An 18,751-nucleotide genomic window follows, 5' to 3' on the forward strand; every position below is an offset into this window, starting at 1 on the left:
GACCGACAGTCCAACCTCAGATTTAGGAGGATTCAGAGTGGGCTCTGTTTTGGTCATGGAACAATGCACCAGCTCTTTACCCTCACACAGATATATTAGACAGGTCTTGGGAGTATGCCCAACAAGTCCACGTGTGTTTTGTGGGCTTAGAAAAGGTGTATGACTGGGCTGCCTGAGGTGTCCTGTGGGGGCGCTGCAGGAGTATGGAGTACTGTAACCACTGCGAAGTGTGATCTAGCGTTGTGATTGATAGAGAGCTGGCCTTATGGCTGCTCTCAGAGTGCCTCTGTGCTGGGAGCTCTGTAGTAAAGAAACACTTCCAGCAGGGGCTGAATGTTCAAAGACAAAAGTGTGGTCTCATTGTTTGGGTCTGTTGTTACTTTTAATATTACTAGAAGCTATTGTGTCATTAAAACTTAAATTTGTTTTATTAGTAGTTGTAAATGTACCAGAGACAATATTGGAATTTATCTGTTATTGGTTATCTGTAACTTCTGATACATTTTTGGGTGGTTTATTGTTTTATCTTTATCGAAGATAACTTTTCAGTTATGATTATCTGTTATCGAAGTTAATTTTTTTGGTTATCTGTGCCCACCACTGCCTGTTGGTGATTTTCATGGATTTTCAAGGCACAGTCAGGGACTTGACTGTGTCCAGTTTGGTAACTTCGGAATTACTTCTCTGCTTTTTGTGGATGATGCGGTAACATTGGCTGAACCAGGATGGGATCCAATGCCCAATGGGAAGTTTGAGGCTGAGTGTGTAATGACTGGGCTGAGGATCAACACCTCCACATCTGAGACAATTGTCCTCTGTCAGAAATGGACGGCTTGTCCACCCTGGATGGATTGTCCACTCTGGGAGTTCAGGTATTTTGGGATCTTGTTAAAGAGTGGAGTTAGTTGGAGTTTGAGCTTGACAGAAAGACTGGTGCTACATCTGAGGTCCTGCAGCCACTGTACAGGACCACTGTGATGAAGAAAGAGCTGAGCCATAAGAACCGTTTTCGAGCTGATTCACACTGTTATCCTCATTTATGGTCAAGAGCAGTGGGTAACAAACGAAAGAACAAGATCACAGATGGGATTGTATTTCCCAGCTGGCCTTGGTACACCTCAGAATGCCTCAGGAAGAGTTAAATGACATGGCAGCGGACAGGGAACCAGGATCTGGTTAAGCGGTATAAAATGAATAAATTCAAATGAATGAGGTTGATTTAAATTAACTTATTAGGTAACATTTATGGCAACTTACTTTTTGAGTGTTACCAACTGTAGAAATATTTTTTAATGTACCAGCTCACAACAAGAATCAGTTTACAAATTAGGACACGTTACCTAAACAATATACATATGAACTGATGTAATCTGATGCCTAAAATAGTCATGAATCTCAAAAGGTCTCTGGAGAAATTTGTTGGAGATGCTACCAGGATGGAGCTCTGCAACAAGCCAGTACACACAAAGTGTACAAGTGCATGGCCCAGTGCTACACAGTATTGTATTTGTCATCTCACAACTTCACCACAAAAGAAAAAAAATCCTGGTTATTCTGTTTTTCTACAGAGTGACACATATATTAAGACATGATTCACAAGACAAAAGTGATTTAATCACATACTACTGACTGCAGTCTGAGGTCTCACGCTAAAATCCTCCTGTGAAGTATGTCTCGTACGTTCCAGTGGAAGATATGTTGTGACTAAATTATTTTAAAAAGATAACTGCTGGACAAACTTTAAAAAAGTGCTTGAGTTGGTAAGACTCAAATGGGTTCATCCAAATTAACTTATTTAACATTTTTGTCAACTTCCTAATTTAGTTCAAATAAAGATAATCGATTACAAGTTGGGCGAGTTTTATTTTTTTTTTGGTGTACCTGTGACCCATTATGCTGTTCCTGTTTGTAAAAGGGGGGTTTCCCTGATTTTCTTGGGTTAATGTGTAAATTGTGGGGATCGAACTCAAAAGACTCAAAAACTGACAGCAAACGGACTTCAATTTTAGATGTATTGAAAGATGCCTTCACTAAACAGAAACTTGCTACAACCAGCTTGTAAGCTAATCACACACACACACACACACACACACACACACACACACACACACACACACACACACACACACACACACACACACACACACACACACACACACACACACACACACACACAGCGCTCTGCCTGCCTCTTCCGCTGTCCTCAGCTCCACACCCAGGTGGGTGGGCCGTACCCTCAGCATGGATCAGTAAAGCTATGTGATTGGTTGAAAGATGTTGCATTTGACATTTATATGCAGTGACTGCTTGTGTTGTATTATCTGAAATGGTATGTGTAAAAGTAAAATTGTGTTTTGTCTGTGTAGCATGGTAAGCAAAAGAACAGTATGCATCATGGCATTATTTTTATTCGTTATTATTATTATTATTTGTATAAGGAGATAGGAAGTTAGCAAAGTAGCAAACTGGCCATGAGCCATACTGCCCAACATGTGCAAAACTGTAACAGACATGGAAAAAAACAAATATTTGCATGAAAAAAAATGCAGATATTCTTTGACAACAAAGGCAAAACTTGTTTGAGATCACAAAGTCAGAAATTTGCAATAAAAGCTGAGTAAATAGTGTTTTTTTCTCTTCACAGAAATGCAATGTTTTAATTTACATGTTGCATTATGCACTGCAAACACACATGCAGGTGCAACAACTTTGAACCTGGCTGCATATTAATGGTGTCATATTAATTATCACACTGAATATGTGTTACCTCAGTGAGCATGTGTGTTTGTGTGTGAGCGAGCCTGAGAGAGACAGACGGGGAGTGCGCTCGCTGTCTCTCTCTCTCTCTCTCTCTCTCTCAAATGGAAAGTGTTTTATTCGTGTGACTGTCTGAGTCGAGTGTTGTCAAAGCAATGACAAAGTAGTTAATAAAAAAAGAAAACAACACCAAAAAAGAAGAATATAATAAAATACAGCAATGCCAGTGGAGTAATGTGAAGACAGAACTGTTGTAATGATGCCCTTCTCTGGGGTGACGATGGAACGACTGGTATTCTATTTGTCTGTCCTTCCATTGCGCAGCTTGTGAACGCGATAACTTGAGAACAAACAATAACAGACACACTAAACTTGTTGTGTTGGTGCCTCATATGAGGACACTGAATGAGTTCTTTTATGTTTTGCCACATCCTACGTTTTAAGGGTACAGAGGACACCTTAGGAAAATCGCGGTGAACATGATACATTGAGAACAAATAACAGAAGGTTCTCCTGTTAAATTTAACCTTTATTTCACCTGATTAGTCCCATTGAGATCGAGATCTCTTTTACAATGGAGACCTGGACAATTTTTAAAGTTTACAATTCACCAACTCTACATGTCCTTAGACATGTTTAGTTTAGTTATGTTGTATTTAGTTCTGCCTATAGATCAGTCACAGCACATCCAATGTATATTACTCTATATTAGCATGAGCCATGGGGGGAATCATTCAGTATCTCACAGTGTGATTTGATTCTGATTCATGACGTCATAATTTGATTAAAAATTGATTTTCGATTCAAAACAATTTTCAATTCAAAACTCCATTTTCAATTCTAAATGCATTCAGTCTATCGAGCTGATTTCAGGATCTACTCACGTGTGCTTTATAAGAAAGGCGGTAAATGATGCCCCTGAAGCAAAGTGTGTCTAAGATGATGTAGTTTTATATTTGAAAAAGTCAGCGTAAACAAACACAAATCTATGAATAAACGAATTCCTTTTCCACGATGCTGAAGGGATACAGGTCCTTTACAATGAAACAGCCGATGGGTGTAATTACATTTTTTTGCACGTTCAGAACAGGCTGGAAGGTTGTTAAATGTTTGACTTTCATTTTGCACAACTTCCACATTGAACTGGTCATATGAACCTCCTCCTCACCCGGAATGTTATAGAATCCAAAGTGCACCCAAACACTTGCTTTTAAGTAGGTTGAATCTGTTGCTGCTTCATGCTAATGAGCTGAGCTAACTTGCTAACACTGATGCACAGAAGTCGAGACAGACACACAGCAGCAACTCTACATTTCTGGCACTGAGAAGAAACTGAGACTACATCATTTTAAAAATCACTGTTTGAAAGTTTTGTATTATTGGGAATTTTTTAAGAATAAGAATTGTAATTCTGATATACATCAATTTTTTTTTCAATATACATCAATTTTTTTTGAGAGAGAGAACATGTTTACTTTACTTAGCGCCCCTTCACATATAGTGTGAATACGTACAACTCCAGGGTGACTCATGGTGGTAGAGCTCGTATCAGCACACCACGAAACATTGCACTGACAGGCAGGCGTGCACGATGCCGGTGCAATGGTTCATGCATGCGGGAACACGGTGCCAGCAGCTGCGCAATGTGGTCTGCTGCGAAGAAAAAACAAATAAAAAATATATATTATGCTGTAACGGTTCCGGGAACATGGCAGCTTTTCACACCACCTGCACAATGTGGTTGAAAATTAAAAAAATAAAAATTACATGCCACCCACGGGAATCGAATCAAACATGTACCTCCCAAAAGATCTGACTTCCAGTCAGAAACTTTACCACTGAGCTACCATCACTGTCCTGAAAACTGTGGGAAACTGCCTGATATCAGAAAGGACATGGACGTATTTAAAAATAATAATAATAAAACCACACACCATATAAAACACTGTATTTGTCAAGTGGGCAATACAAAAATGACCCGTCTGTTCCTCTGTAGATGACCCATGGTCACTGACGTACAGTCATGAAATGACATGAATGAGAAGCAGTTTGCTCTGATCATGTCACATCTGCTGGCACGTGTCCAGCCGGCATGCCGTAGGACTTACACTGCATCATGTGGAACAGAGCTCACGTGGGTGACATGACAGTCAGATCACCTGCTGGGTGCTCTGATCTGAATATAGGTTGAAGAGAATTTACAGATCATTGTATTCTGTTTTATTTACATTTTACACAACATCCCAATTTCATTGGAATTGGGGTTGTAAGTGCCATGTGAGTGGTGTTAGATGTTTGTGTGTGTCACCTGGAATCTGGCTGACACCTGCCACGAGAGGGATCGATGGGCTCGCACAGCACACACTCTGTCTTTCAGATGTAGCAACAGGTGTACGAGGCAGCTACAATTTTACACATTTAGCACACGATTCCTGTTTCATGCACAAATCTGCAAATCTTAATCTTTATCTGCAAATTGACCAAATTGCCACTATGTGTGAAGGGGCCCTTAGTCTTGTATATCGCAACATTGTCAGACATATTTTGCAGAGAAGTAAGGCAATTTTTTTTTGTTGTTGACAATGTCTCTAAAACTTGGGATTGTGTTTTGGAGTTTAACAAAGAAAGACTCTCTTTGGTGGTCATATTTTGCACAGTGATGAAGAAAATGCTCCTCTGTCTCAGCCTTCACAGATTCTTTGTTTCTGCGCCAACCAGATTCCACTGCCAAGTTGTGGTCACTGATCCTGGACTCGGTCAGGGTTTGCTTCTGCTTCCTCTCTCTGACAGATGAGATACTCTCCCGGTTCATATTCCCTTTTTAGGTTCTAATAGGTGATGATTCTACTTTGGACGGTACTTTGGTTTGTCCAGTGTTCCAAATACTCTTTTTCTGCTTGACTGATGATTTCGTTGACTCTCATTGAGGTTTTGTTATTGACTGCCAGCTGATTCAGCTCCTGGCTGAGTGTTCTTGGGAATGTTGTTTAGACCCTTCCGGAATTTTATTATTCTTTTTTGAATCAATAAAGCCAGTGGGTAAGTGATTAATTCAGCCAGCATGCATTATTGGGTGTGTTTGATCGACAGAATTTTCCATGTAGTCCTCCATGGTCTCTCTCTCTCTCTCTCTCTCTCTCTCTCTCTCTCTCTTATCCTTTTGAACCTTTGATTGTCTGATATAATTCCATGCAATATTAATGTCATACATATCTCACAACACTCAACATTTTGTACTTTCACACCACCAAGTAGAATGTTTCTGCACGCTTTGTGTCACATACAACAAACTCTCATTGTGTAACCACTTATTTCTATCTTTCATTGTAAGAACTATACGAGGTCTATTAGACAATAAACCGACCCTTTTATTTTTTTTTTAACTATATGGATTTGAATGACGTGCGATTCCACCAATCATGCTTGAACCCTCGTGCGCATGCGTGAGTTTTTTCACGCGTGTCGGTGACGTCATTTCCCTGTGGGCAGGCCTTGAGTGAGATGTGGTCCCGCCCTCTCGGCTGAATTCCTTTGTTTCACACGCTGCTCGAGACGGCGCGCGTTGCTTTATCAAAATTTTTTCTGGACCTGTGAGGAATATCCGAGTGGACACTATTCGAGAAATTTTCCGGTGAAAAGTTTAACGGCTGATGAGAGATTATGGGGTGTTTCTGTCAGTGTAAGGACTTCCCACAGAGCGGGACGTCGTGCAGCGCTTCCAGGCGCCGTCGTCGGCCTGTTTCGACCTGAAAACATCCTAATTTAAGGCTTAATTCACCCAGGACGTCGTGAGAGAACAGAGAAGATTCAGAAGAGGCCAGCATGAGGACTTTATGTGGACATTCCACTGTTTAAGGACATTTTTTTAATGAAAGACGTGCGCGCAAATTCGCCGACTCATTTCCGTGACGACTCGACGAATCTGTGTGCGCCGCGACAGGAAAAACACCTCCGTGTTGAAAACCATTTGTAAAATTCAGGCGGCTTTTGATGGCTTTCAACAAGTGAGTAACTGAGAAATTGTTTAACAGCTTGGGCATGTTCCAACTTGTCCGTTAAGGTTTCCAACGGAGGTGTTTTTCCTGTCGCGACCCCCCGCGGTCGGGTCTGGCCCGACATGCGACTCTGCCCGCACGTTCTTTCATTACAAAATGTCCGTTAACAATGGAATGTCCGAATAAACTCCTCATGCCGACTTCTTCTGAAAGTTCTCTGTTCTCTGATGACTTACTGCATCAACAGAGCCTGAAATGTGGAAGTTTTCAACTTGAAACGGCGAGACGCTGCCGCCTCGAAGCGCAGATCGCCGTCAGGCGCCGTGGACCGTCCACAAAGCGACACTACCAGACCAAAATCTCTCATCAGCCGTTAAAATTTTTACCGAAAACCAGCTGAATTTATCGAATGGTGTCCACTCAGTTGTGCCTTACAGTTTTGAAAAAATTTTGATCAAACAAAGCAGCAGTCTCTGAGCCATTCCTAAACAATGAAAAAATCGACGAGAGGGTGGGCGACTCCTCACTCAAAGACTGCCCACAGGCGAATGACGTAACCGACGGGGGTGAAAAAACTCTTGCATGCCCACAAGGGTTCAAGCATGTCTGATGTAATCACACGTGATTCAAATCCATATGGTTTTTGAAAAAAATAATAAGGTTAGGGTTAGGATACTTTTCTAATAGACCTCGTACGTTTGTATCTAATATTGCTCATTTCTGCGTGTGCCCGTGCTGTGTTTGTGACTACAGCATAAAAATGGTAAACATAGAACATTAAATGAGGCGTTTACTGATGGAGTCCAGCTCTAAATGTTAGCTGTGAGAGAAACCTGCTGTGTGTCTTCTCTGATGTTAGACTGATCTGGACTCAGTGCTCCATAATGTGTGCATAGTTTCTTCAATAAACTTATTTTTTGCTTGTTTGTTTGTTTTTTTTTTTTTTGTTTTACTTGGTGGGGGGGGTACACCTATCCTGGAGTGAACCTGACGTGAACATGGGGAGAACATGCAAACTTCACACAGAAGGGCCCAGGTGGGAAGTGATCCCAGGACCTTGTGTCTCTGAGGCAACAGCGATAAACACTAATCCACTGGTCCGTCCCTTATGATGATGATAATGAATATTATAACTCGGTTTAGGGTTCTCGCTCTGAGCACTGTTAGCACTGCAGCCTCTCAGCACAAAGCGATGGGATCACTTCCCACCTGGTTCTTTCTGTGTAGGTTCTACCTCTTCACTGAACAGAATATCCACCAACTACTTACAGTCTCTTCAATCAAATAAAGTGCACAGTGTGGGTTGATTGCATTTATGGTACATGTTTAAACTTCTTTACCTCATAATGATTTTCAGGTGGAGTTGGGTTTGAGTTCACAATCCCACATTCATAAACGCTCTGGCCTTCATGCACGCCGGCTGGTGCTTCCTTGTCATGCTCAGATGAGCTCATTTGAAGGTGCAGCTCGGCTGCTTCTTGCTGCTGCTGATTGATTTCTGCACCCTGTTGGGACGTATTTGTCCGCCATGACTTAAAACGTACAATTATCTTCATGATCAAGCCAGAAAATTGGTGCTACAAGTGCAAGAAGGTAAATAAAATTTGCAATTGAAAGACATTCTCAGCCACAATCTCCAAATAGATCAGAGTCTGAATATTTTGAGGACAACTAAGGGTAGAAGGAGGATGCTGCATCTTGGCATGTTGCTAGGCGATGCATTAATATTAATGTTGTCTTTTCTTAGAACATGTGCACTCTCTGTCCCCCTGAGATAAACAGAAGCTTAGAGATATCTCCATCTCAACAATAGGTTTTATTCTCATTAAAACTCAAATCAAAAGGTTTTAATTACATTTTTGTAACTGTAATCCCGTGGGGCTGCGCTGAGATGGTTTAGATGGTACTGTGTGCCGCTGATGGTACAGTTGTGGGATTATGTAACAGCACAAGAAAATATAATTCTATGCTGTTTCTACATGTTCAAATTCAGTGCCATTTTAAAACAGATTAATCAATGACACCAGTTCATTCTCAGCTACACCTCAAGCATCTCTTTGGCATTGCTCCATGTCGATGGAGTTCACCTTTAACCTGTCTATTCCCCCGGCAGGCGTCTGGCCGCTAGTTTTTGTCACAGCTTCCCAACACCTTTCTGGTGCCTGCTCTCCAAAAAACCATTTTCCTAGAACTGCAACATAGATGGTATCCGTCTGATTCAACGTCCAAGGTTATATCTCCAAATACATCAAAGTCAGACTCTTTGAGGGGGGGAAAATAAAAGCGTGACAGCCAATATTTTTGAGTTGCCTGGAGGTTCAGGCTCCAGTGGCTTTCCAAGCACATGAAAGGGACTCTAGCGTGTGTCATGTCTGCATGAGAAAATTAATATCTGTGCCGAAATTACAATTATGGTAACGTCACTTGAGCCGGGAGGTTAGGATAGTTCATTTATAAGGTCTAATAAGTGCATATTTTGGACCGGTAGCTTGAGAGGTGCAAAATAGGACATAGACATAAAAGCTTTAAATGCTTTTCCTGAACCAGGCTGGAGAAGCAAGACACAAATTTTGTAGAATTTTTTTTCGTTGTGCTTTGACAGAACTATAATTTTTCATTACTATAAATCAGCCCATGTGGATTCTAGTTCCAGTTCCTGTTGCAGTGAAAAAGCACCCTTTTTAGAACTTTTATCTCCACCCCGGAAGCTGAAGGAAGCTTTACTCATACATCACGGGGAGCACAGAGAGTAAACCTGTGAAGGCTGAGCTGTATTAATGACTCATCATCACAACAGGCTGACTCTACCCAATTACTTGAACAACCAGTCAGCCAACATAAGAAACAAACAGAGGAAGAAAAGGTTGCAGTTCTCTGACTGGCTACTTGAGGCTGGCTCAAAATTTTAACAGGTTCCCATAGGAGCCCATGTTAAAATGTCCAACTTTAGAGCAAAAATAAACATGTTTAGAGCCTGGGGGTGAATTTATTTTTAAATAACTTTAGTTTAAGATGTTTTCAGCCATAAAGTTATGCATATTTAGGGGTGTGGTCACAGCTAGTACGCTGCCACTGAGCTAAGCTCAGAGCTCAACTAGCACAGAGGCAACTCGCTGCACCTGCTAGATGTTGTGAAGGACCATGTCTGTCCTTTCTCAAGGATTCAAAGAAATTCAAGGATTCAAAGAAATTGTATTGTCATATGCACAGAAGAACATGTTCCCTGCATAAGGAAATGTGTCTACTGCATTTAACCCATCCTAATTGCCAGTAGGAGCAGAAGTCGCCATTAGGCGCCCAGGGAAGCATTCTGAGCATTTTATTACAGATATATGTAATTATATAGCTTGTTTTCTGGTTAATTGTTCCAGTGGATCATCTAAGATGTCTGTGCTGCAGTTTTTCTGTTGAGTAAAATTTTTGTGTTATTTAATTTTGTATGCTAACATCATTAGCACTTTGAGCCACTATCAACAGCTTGATGATGTTCAGTCCCTTTATACCATGATTACTGAGGAAATAAGTGGGTCACAATTAGTGTTGATTTCATCAGAGGAGATGAGACAAAATATATTTGTAAACTAGAAGCACTCAGAGAGTGCAAACCTCCGCCAAGGCCATGGGGTCACTGACGCCATAACATCTACACGCCGTGGAATCATTGAACCTGAAACAGTTTAACAATGATGTTTGCTCAGTAGTAAAAAAAAGGTTTCATCTTCTGTGACTGGATAGCATGTATCCTTAGCGCTTGGCATCACAGTTTATTGCAACTTGCACCTTTCCCAGAAGCTACTGTTATCTGAGCACTGATATTGATATTGCATGTGCTTATAGACAAAAACAAATAAGAGACAAAATTCAATTTATCATTCAACTAAACTGCAAATATATGAATTTTTTAACATTTATGAAACACTTCTCTAAACAAGGCCATAGGGTCACTGACCCTAAAGAGATTCCCTCCTTGGCACAGTGATCTATTTCTTTTTGTCTCTTTCTCTAAAATTGTATATAATAATCATTAGATTATTAATATATAAACAAAAATAAATGTAAAAAATATTACAATTTGAAAACAAATGCACCTGAACGTGATGACAGCTGCAACTGCTTAATGCTAACTTTTAACAATGAAAATGCCACAGACATGCTAACGCGTTAGCATCGTGATCCGGATCGTGATCTGGATCACCACTAAAATTTAATCACTTGTTCCGCTTGTCATTAGCAACCACTCCACAAAATTTCATCAAAATCTGTCCAAAACGTTTTGAGTTATCCTGCTGACAGACAGACAAACAAACAAATGCGACCGAAAACATAACCTCCTTGGCGGAGGTAATGACAGTATTTTTCATGACTTAGACAAGATGATGATGTGACAGCGTCAGTGTTCTAAAACACTAACAAAGGGAATATTAACATGTAAAACACTAACAAAGGGAATATTAACATGTAAAACACTAACAAAGGGAATATTAACATGCATTATTGTTGACAAAAAGAGATCAAAACATGAACGACAGCTTGATCAATGTTCGGTCCCTTTATTCAATGATTACTGAGGAAATAAGTGGGTCATCATTTTTAATGGCCACACCAAAGCCATGCATTATGAAAACCACCACTCAATCACCAAAAATATGATTTAGTAAACATTCAAACCCACGTTAGTCTGTCAGCTTAGCTTGTTTGCTGACTCTGAGATGGGGGAACTGTTTGGGCTTCATTTACCCTGCTGAGATCACACAGGGTCATGTCCACACTCCACCTCTTTAGATATATATATATAGTTTGGCCATGACGTAACCAGAGAAAGTGCTGCCAACATGGTGACACCCTGAGCAGCACTTTTTTTTAGCTTCAACACATTTTTTCGGGTCCCTTCAGAGTGGTTTATGCAGGGTGACATCACACAGGGTTTGTCCAGTATTTGAATTTCATTCCATTAGCCTAGCCTAACTTAGCCAGCATAGCCTAGCATAGCAGGGTAACTGTCCCAAGAGAGTTACATAATATAAAAGAGAACATTTATGTGGTTCCCTTTGCACAGAAATTAATGTGTTTCTTGAAATTCAATGTGAACGCTGAGGATCTCTATACACTCCGTTACGACGCTGTTGTTGAAGCACATCACCTAACTCCATCATGTTAAAATAAATAAATTACTAAAACCTCTGCTGCATGCTTACCAATAATTCTATTGTCATTGTCATTGCATTGGCCAGATGTTATGCACACCTGCAGCATTCACAATAAAAAATGGCCCTGGAGTGATCATATATTTTCGATTTCTTAGCAGATTTCTATTAAACCTCAACATGTGTTCTGCCCGAGTGTCTTAGAACAGACAAGTTCTGAATGTATTTCAAACAAGGGAATCTGCAGACAACCACTTACTTTGCCATTTATTTCCTTTATACCGAAGACAAACTTTGTAATCGTGTGTGCCCACTTTTCCTCTCCACAGGTACGTCTGTCCACACTGACTCATTACCTCTCGTGTTTTCTTCTTTCCTGTCTGCAGAAATTGAAAAAATCCAGAAAGATGAGGGGAAAGAAGAAGAAAAGTTCATTGATGTTGTCATCAACAAGAACATGAAACTGGGCCAGAAAGTTTTAATACCAGTCAAGCAGTTTCCTAAAGTAAGTACTACGGTAACACCACAGAGACTTTTCCACCAACTTCGTATGCATCAACACAGGATTTTGTAATGATATTTATAGATAATGAAGCCAACTACTTCTAGCTTGAATTTCAGTTTCTTCGTGCAGCCACTTGACGGTTTTGGTTGATGTTTCCTCTTAACTCGATGTAGCAGATGTAGAAGGCAGCAGTACAGCGAGCAGATTTTTGCCTGACAGAACTGGGGTAGAACCTTACTTGTGATGTTGCTTCATGTTTAAGCTTTTGAAATGTTACACGTGTACTTATGAGTCCCCTGTCATACACCTTTCCACTGCATCAGCTTTGATTAGACCTTAATGTGTCAATGAATTTAATGCCGCTGCGTGATATCAGTAGGTTTCATTTGTTTTGGAGTTCCAATGCTGCCATCAGGTTTGAAGATATTTGCACACTTGACTTTCAAATATGAAATTCAAAATATGTTCATACATAAATTCAAATGAATATATTTTCTTGGATCTTCAACATCTAATAAATGTCAAGTGTTATTGAACAAAAAATCGTTGCATATATTCTGGTCTGGGAGCATGCACTGGTGCCATGCATTGGCTGCCTTCACCACATTGTGGAACCGCCTTGGATTCTAGAAGGCAACCATGAAGACAAATTATCAGTCCAACTCCATCTCTCAAAAGTAACAATCTCTCTGCCATAGCCAGGTGAAACGTGTGGCTCCTTGACCTTCAGCATTGAGACACCTGAAGGCTGGATCAAACCCAGAATAATGTGCAACATGTTCAAAATGTTGTAGTTGATGTTCCCTCACAATGCAAGTGATTCTTCTCAGCTGTCTCCTAAGTAATGTTCATTAGACACTAACAGGCAGGTTGATCAAAAACGGATGGACACAAATGCAAGGCGCAAACAAACAGCTCTGGATAGTAAAAGGTTTTACTGGTGTGGGTAGCAGAGGTTGGTACATGAGTAGACAGTCCAGAAAACATCAGGTTAAAGGTGTGGTCAATCAAACAGGCAGGAGGTCAGGAACAAAATGAGCCAGGCACGACTATGGAACATGACAAACAGAGCTGGAGACATGGCACAAGGCACATCAATCTGGCAAGGAATTACTGCACCCAGTGAACCTTATATAATCCAGGTGATGAGCTACAAATTAGGAACAGGTGTGCATGGAAAGCACCAGAACAAGGGTGTGGCCAGAGAGAGAGAAATGCCCACAACCAAGAACCCAGGGACAGACAAGGGAGAAAGAGACAGACAGACCCAAGCAGAAAAACCCAGCAAGAGAATAAACACAGAAAAACAATGAATCAAGAAAAATAACAAAACAGTCCAAAAAATAAAACAGATGATCAGACAAAAATCTCAAACCCTGACAGACACAATGGCCCAATCTCAATTCTCTTTTGTAGCCCTTCCCCTTCCCCTTGGCCCTACCCCTACACCTACCCCTTTAAAACAAGGCGTAAGGTGAAGGACTATGCCTCTAGCCCTATGAATTGAGACACCCCTCCGCCTTATGGGAAAAAAAAAAAAAAAAACCTGCCGTCTTCACTGTTTGTCAACATGGAAACTGAAGCTCAACTTGTTGCAGCAGCCTGTTTGCTCTTTTTATTTTGTCGCCTTTCTGCGTAAATGCAAAGAAATAGAAGAAGTTGTAGATTTCTACAACGCATCGCATTCATGTCGGAGAATTTTGAGGAATTAATAAGTAATTTAAATCATTAGTAATTAATAATAACAATAATAATTAATAGTATTAATACTTGAGTAATGTTCATAATAATAGTAATAATTAATATTGTTAATTGATTAATCATCAGTTGATTGATTAGTAATTAATTAATTAATTAATAATTAAAATAAATAAACACTTGAAATATATCTGTCTGTGTGGAATGAATGTATACATGATACAAGTTTGACTTTTTGAATGGAATTACTGAAATAAATCAACTTTTTCGTGATATTCTAATTATATGATCAGCACCTGTATGTACTCATATGTTTTGGGCTTCATCTAGTTCTGTTTCTTTTTCAAATTTTCCCATTTTTTGCATCCAGCCCCATTTCCTTTAGAAATGTCCTTGACAAATAACATCAGTCTTTTAGGACGTCAGAGTATGTGTTACACACATGTGTGTGTAGATATTTTCCAACTTATTCCCATTGATGAAACTTCTCCTCATTTTCTGCCTCATTTTCTTATTAGGAGACGAGTGTGTTCAGGGCTCCGTTTGTTTACAAAGTACACACGTGTTACAGACCTGGAAATCCAACAGCAGGGGGCGCTATTATCCAAAGATTTATGGACATACAAATTAACATGCTTATCTTTTATCATGATTTTCTCCATTGTGAGATATAAAAGTGTCTTATCGTAGAGTTCGTGTGTATGTGCATTATAACGTCTCAGCACATGAGTGAAGTTACGATATTCTTCAGAACGACTATGTACGCAACATGCATCCAGCAGCATACACGTTTCTGTCATAGGCAACTGCCTGTAAAGTTTTTTGGCAAGTTATAACTTTCTAAACAGTGTAATTTGTAATGAAAGCCACTTCGTTTATGCGGCTCTTTCGGCACCATGTTTGTTTCTGTGGAGACAGTGGTAAGCTCCTCCTACCCCTCCAAACAGAGTGTGCATCCAGATTGACTCCATTTGAAGGGGTTTGTAGCCCTCCGCCTACCCCTCCACCTCGCTCCAAAAAGAGAATTGAGACACCTCTCTATCTCTCGTGCCCGTGCAAAACGGAGGGGAAGGGGTAAGAGGAAGGGCCAAGGGGTAGAATTGAGATTCAGCCTATGTCTTCCCAGCAGTACCCAAGGATCCTCTGAAGAAACAGAGTAACAAAGGCAACTAGTTATCACCTTCAGTCACTAGTTAATGTCCAAGTCTCACAACCATACAGTAAGACAGGAATTAAAAAGGACCCTAAAGACATGGACCTTAATTCTCCTTGAAGGATATAGATATTCTGAAAAACCTGACCTCATGATTTCAGAAGCTCTTTGCAGGCATCTTCCAATGTTAAAGGATGAGGACCCAGAGACATTAATGTCACTGCCAACATATCTGAAAACCTCACCAATTTTAAATGTGTCTGGGGTACTTTTTTAATGACTCCACAGAATCGCTGTAATGATTTTATCTCAGCAGGCAGACAGTTCCATAGAAATGGTACACAGTAATAATAATAATAATAATAATCAAAATAATCTGTCACCTGTTGATTTCTTTACTTTGGAACACAAAGCAATCCTCCGTCCTGAGAATGTAGCACACGGGTGGGTACATAACGTTTAATTAGATCTGCTAGATAGGGAGCTACAGGTCCATGCAGGATTTTGCAGGTTAATAAGAAAAATTAAATCTGACCTCACATAAACATGAAGCCAATGAAAGAAGGTCAAGATCTGGGAAATATGATCCCCTGGTTTGAACTCTTGCAGCAGCATTTTGAACCAATTGACATCTTGTCCTTGTTTGTGGCAAGTCAGAAAAAATACATTACAATAATCAATTCCAGATGACACAAAGACATGAATCAATGCCTCTCGGCATCTGCCAGAAACTTAAGAGGTTGAATCTTCGCAATATTCTGGATCTATGCGATCTGACTGTAGCACCAATCCTCAAGTGCACCCAACCTTTTGAAAACTTTTCAAGGGTCCAGGAAGGACATTGCCAAAGATATGCAGACCAAAATGTGAATCTGGCTGAGCTGTGGGGAAGATTATGAGCAGACGTTTGACTGTGGTTTGGGTTTCCTGCTCAAAATTAATTCTAAATGCAAATAAAATGCACATAAGTGTTTACATGCATCTTTGTCAGCTTGGAGAGTGTAAAATAAATAAATCAGTAATATGGCACATTTTATATTAATCAACACTAAATATTTAAGTCAACACTATTTAATTTGTAATAACAGTCACAAAAGTCAACACTTGTTAAAACTGGGAGTGTGAACACGGCACGTGAAAGCCTGAATGCAGAGACTCATGACTGGCTCCCATGAGAGCGTATATAATGTGCAGGGTGCCTGGTTTCTTGTGTCAGCATCAGGTCTGTATGAGACATGATCAGGAGGGAAAATGTGTGCACACGTGTTGATGGTGTGACATCACCTTAAACCCATGTTTCATAGGGCGAAACATTGGAAACAAAGTGTGTGTTTACTTTGTCAGCCATTGACAGAGTATTGATTTTTGTCTCTGCACCGCAAAAGAAATAGAAGGACCAATGTTCAGTTAATACAAAAGTAGGCCATGGCAATAAAGATGTTTTGAGCATCATCTGACAAAAAGCTGTGCTTATATCTGCCGACTTGGGTGTCTTATTTAACACAGAGTGAGACCACAGTATGTGAATCTTAACTATGCATATAATAACATAGATGGAAATTACAGTCATAATCAAAATAAATTTGTGCAACCAAATTGTTTCTTGTTAGGCTTTTTTCTCCATATTTGTCTTTTTTTATTGTGGGATTATCTTTAATTTACAAGATGGGAATAATGCAGTTTGGGGTTACAAGTAGGCACACTTGTAAAGAGTCGAAAGCAAAGTAAAATATATCAACTATTACATTAAAGAGGTTTTAGTTTGCTGAATTAGATTTTATTTTTCTTTTATGCTTACATATAGTTTGGTTTTTGTGTTAATACCTTTAACCTCCAACAATTCTGATTCAGTGCATGTCCAGTGTAACCTGCCACAACACAAAATTAGATCTTGAAACACACTGTTTTCAATATCTGTGACATATGTCACAGAAGTCTGTACGTGGATTCCCATTAGTTGTGTGAGACACACCCATTATGGGAGTCAAAACAATTCAAAAGCTTAACAATAGATACAATATAGTCTCAGAATGTGTTTTGTAAATTGAATTAATTGCTTATTATCTTGTTGAAAAAAAATGCTAAATGGACTTCATTTATAGAGCACTTTTTCTATCTATCAGGCTTGTTGGTCAGGAATTGTAGGACACAAATGCACGGCTCAAACAAACAGCTCTGGTTGCAAAAAGGTTTTACTTGGAAGGTTTGCAGAGGTCGGTACATGAGTAAGCAGTCCAGAACAAGCAGCAGTATGAAAATCATCAGGCTTATGACGTGGCCAATGCAACAGGCAGGAGGTCAGGAACACTCTATCAGGCAGGCAGGAAAGTGGCACAAGGCACAACAATCTGGTGAAGGACAAACACACCCAGTGAGCTTATATAACCCCAGGTGACGAGCAGCAAATCAAGAACAGGTGAGCATGGAAAGCACCAAAATAAGGGCATGGCCAGAGAGAGGGAAACACCCACCACCAAACACCAAGAGAGATAAAGACAGACAGACCCAAGCAGAAAAGCCCGACAAGACAATGAACCTACAGAAAACCAATGAAACAGAAAAAATAACAAGCAGACTAGAAAATAAAACCAGAACAAAACTCAAACCCTGACACCATCTGCATTAGAAGCTCATTACACCTCGCATTCACCCATTCACATTCACCCCGATGTCAGGCTGCTGCCATGCAAGGCTCTCACTACACACCAAGAGAAACTAGAGGATTAATGATGTTGCCCAAGGGGCCTTAGCGATTTTTCAGACTTGCTGGGTTTTGAAGTAAGGACCCTCTGATCTGAAGCCCAATGCTTAACCACAAGACCACCACCTCCCTGAAACATCTAATGCATCCCATTTAACAACATTAACAACGTATTCTGATTTTACTCAACTTTGCCTCCTCTGCATGTCTGCATATATATATAAACCATCATGTAAACTGTGAGAGTGGGTCATCGCACATACAAAGTACAGCTCAAAGCGATTCTCCAAAGTGATGGCGGGCGAGCAGCAAGGACTGTGTAGTGTGTGCAGTGTCATCTGGAGGCCGATCTGTGTCTCCGAGGTTCACAGCTAAAGAGATTTGCTGTGACAGGTTTGATAAGTAGAGCCACTAATACGCTGTTTAGAGCTCCAACAAGCCACTGAAGGAAGCCAAATTAAATTTGTTCTGCCTGACAGGTAGCAATGGCAAGAGCGATCGGTCAGACTTGAATGTGATTTTTTTTTCCTTTCCTTTTTTCCCGAACTGCGAGCATCACCTTTTGGCTCCTGGCATTGAAGTGGTGTGAGAACCATTTTCCAAATAGCCATTTAGGAGAATATGACTTAAATTCATCTTGGAAAAAATAGCATTTTGTAAAAATGAAGTAGGCAAGGACACCACCAGCACCTTTTCAGTCATTCATGCACTGTAAACCTGAATTTTCTTTCTATCTATCTATCTATCTATCTATCTATCTATCTATCTATCTATCTATCTATCTATCTATCTATCTAT

General features: G+C 40.1%; 1 protein-coding gene across 1 annotated transcript in view; it reads left to right on the forward strand.

Moving 5' to 3' along the window:
• Positions 1 to 18,751, forward strand: part of khdrbs3 (KH domain containing, RNA binding, signal transduction associated 3) — a 216,221-nt gene that overhangs the window by 116,464 nt on the left and 81,006 nt on the right. The window contains exon 2 of the mRNA XM_034160909.1: positions 12,283 to 12,401. Within this exon, the coding sequence (XP_034016800.1) occupies positions 12,283 to 12,401 (119 nt within the window). The remainder of the gene's footprint in view (positions 1 to 12,282; positions 12,402 to 18,751) is intronic.

Source organism: Thalassophryne amazonica, chromosome 20 (genome assembly GCF_902500255.1).
Source record: "Thalassophryne amazonica chromosome 20, fThaAma1.1, whole genome shotgun sequence".
Lineage (NCBI taxonomy): Eukaryota > Metazoa > Chordata > Actinopteri > Batrachoidiformes > Batrachoididae > Thalassophryne > Thalassophryne amazonica.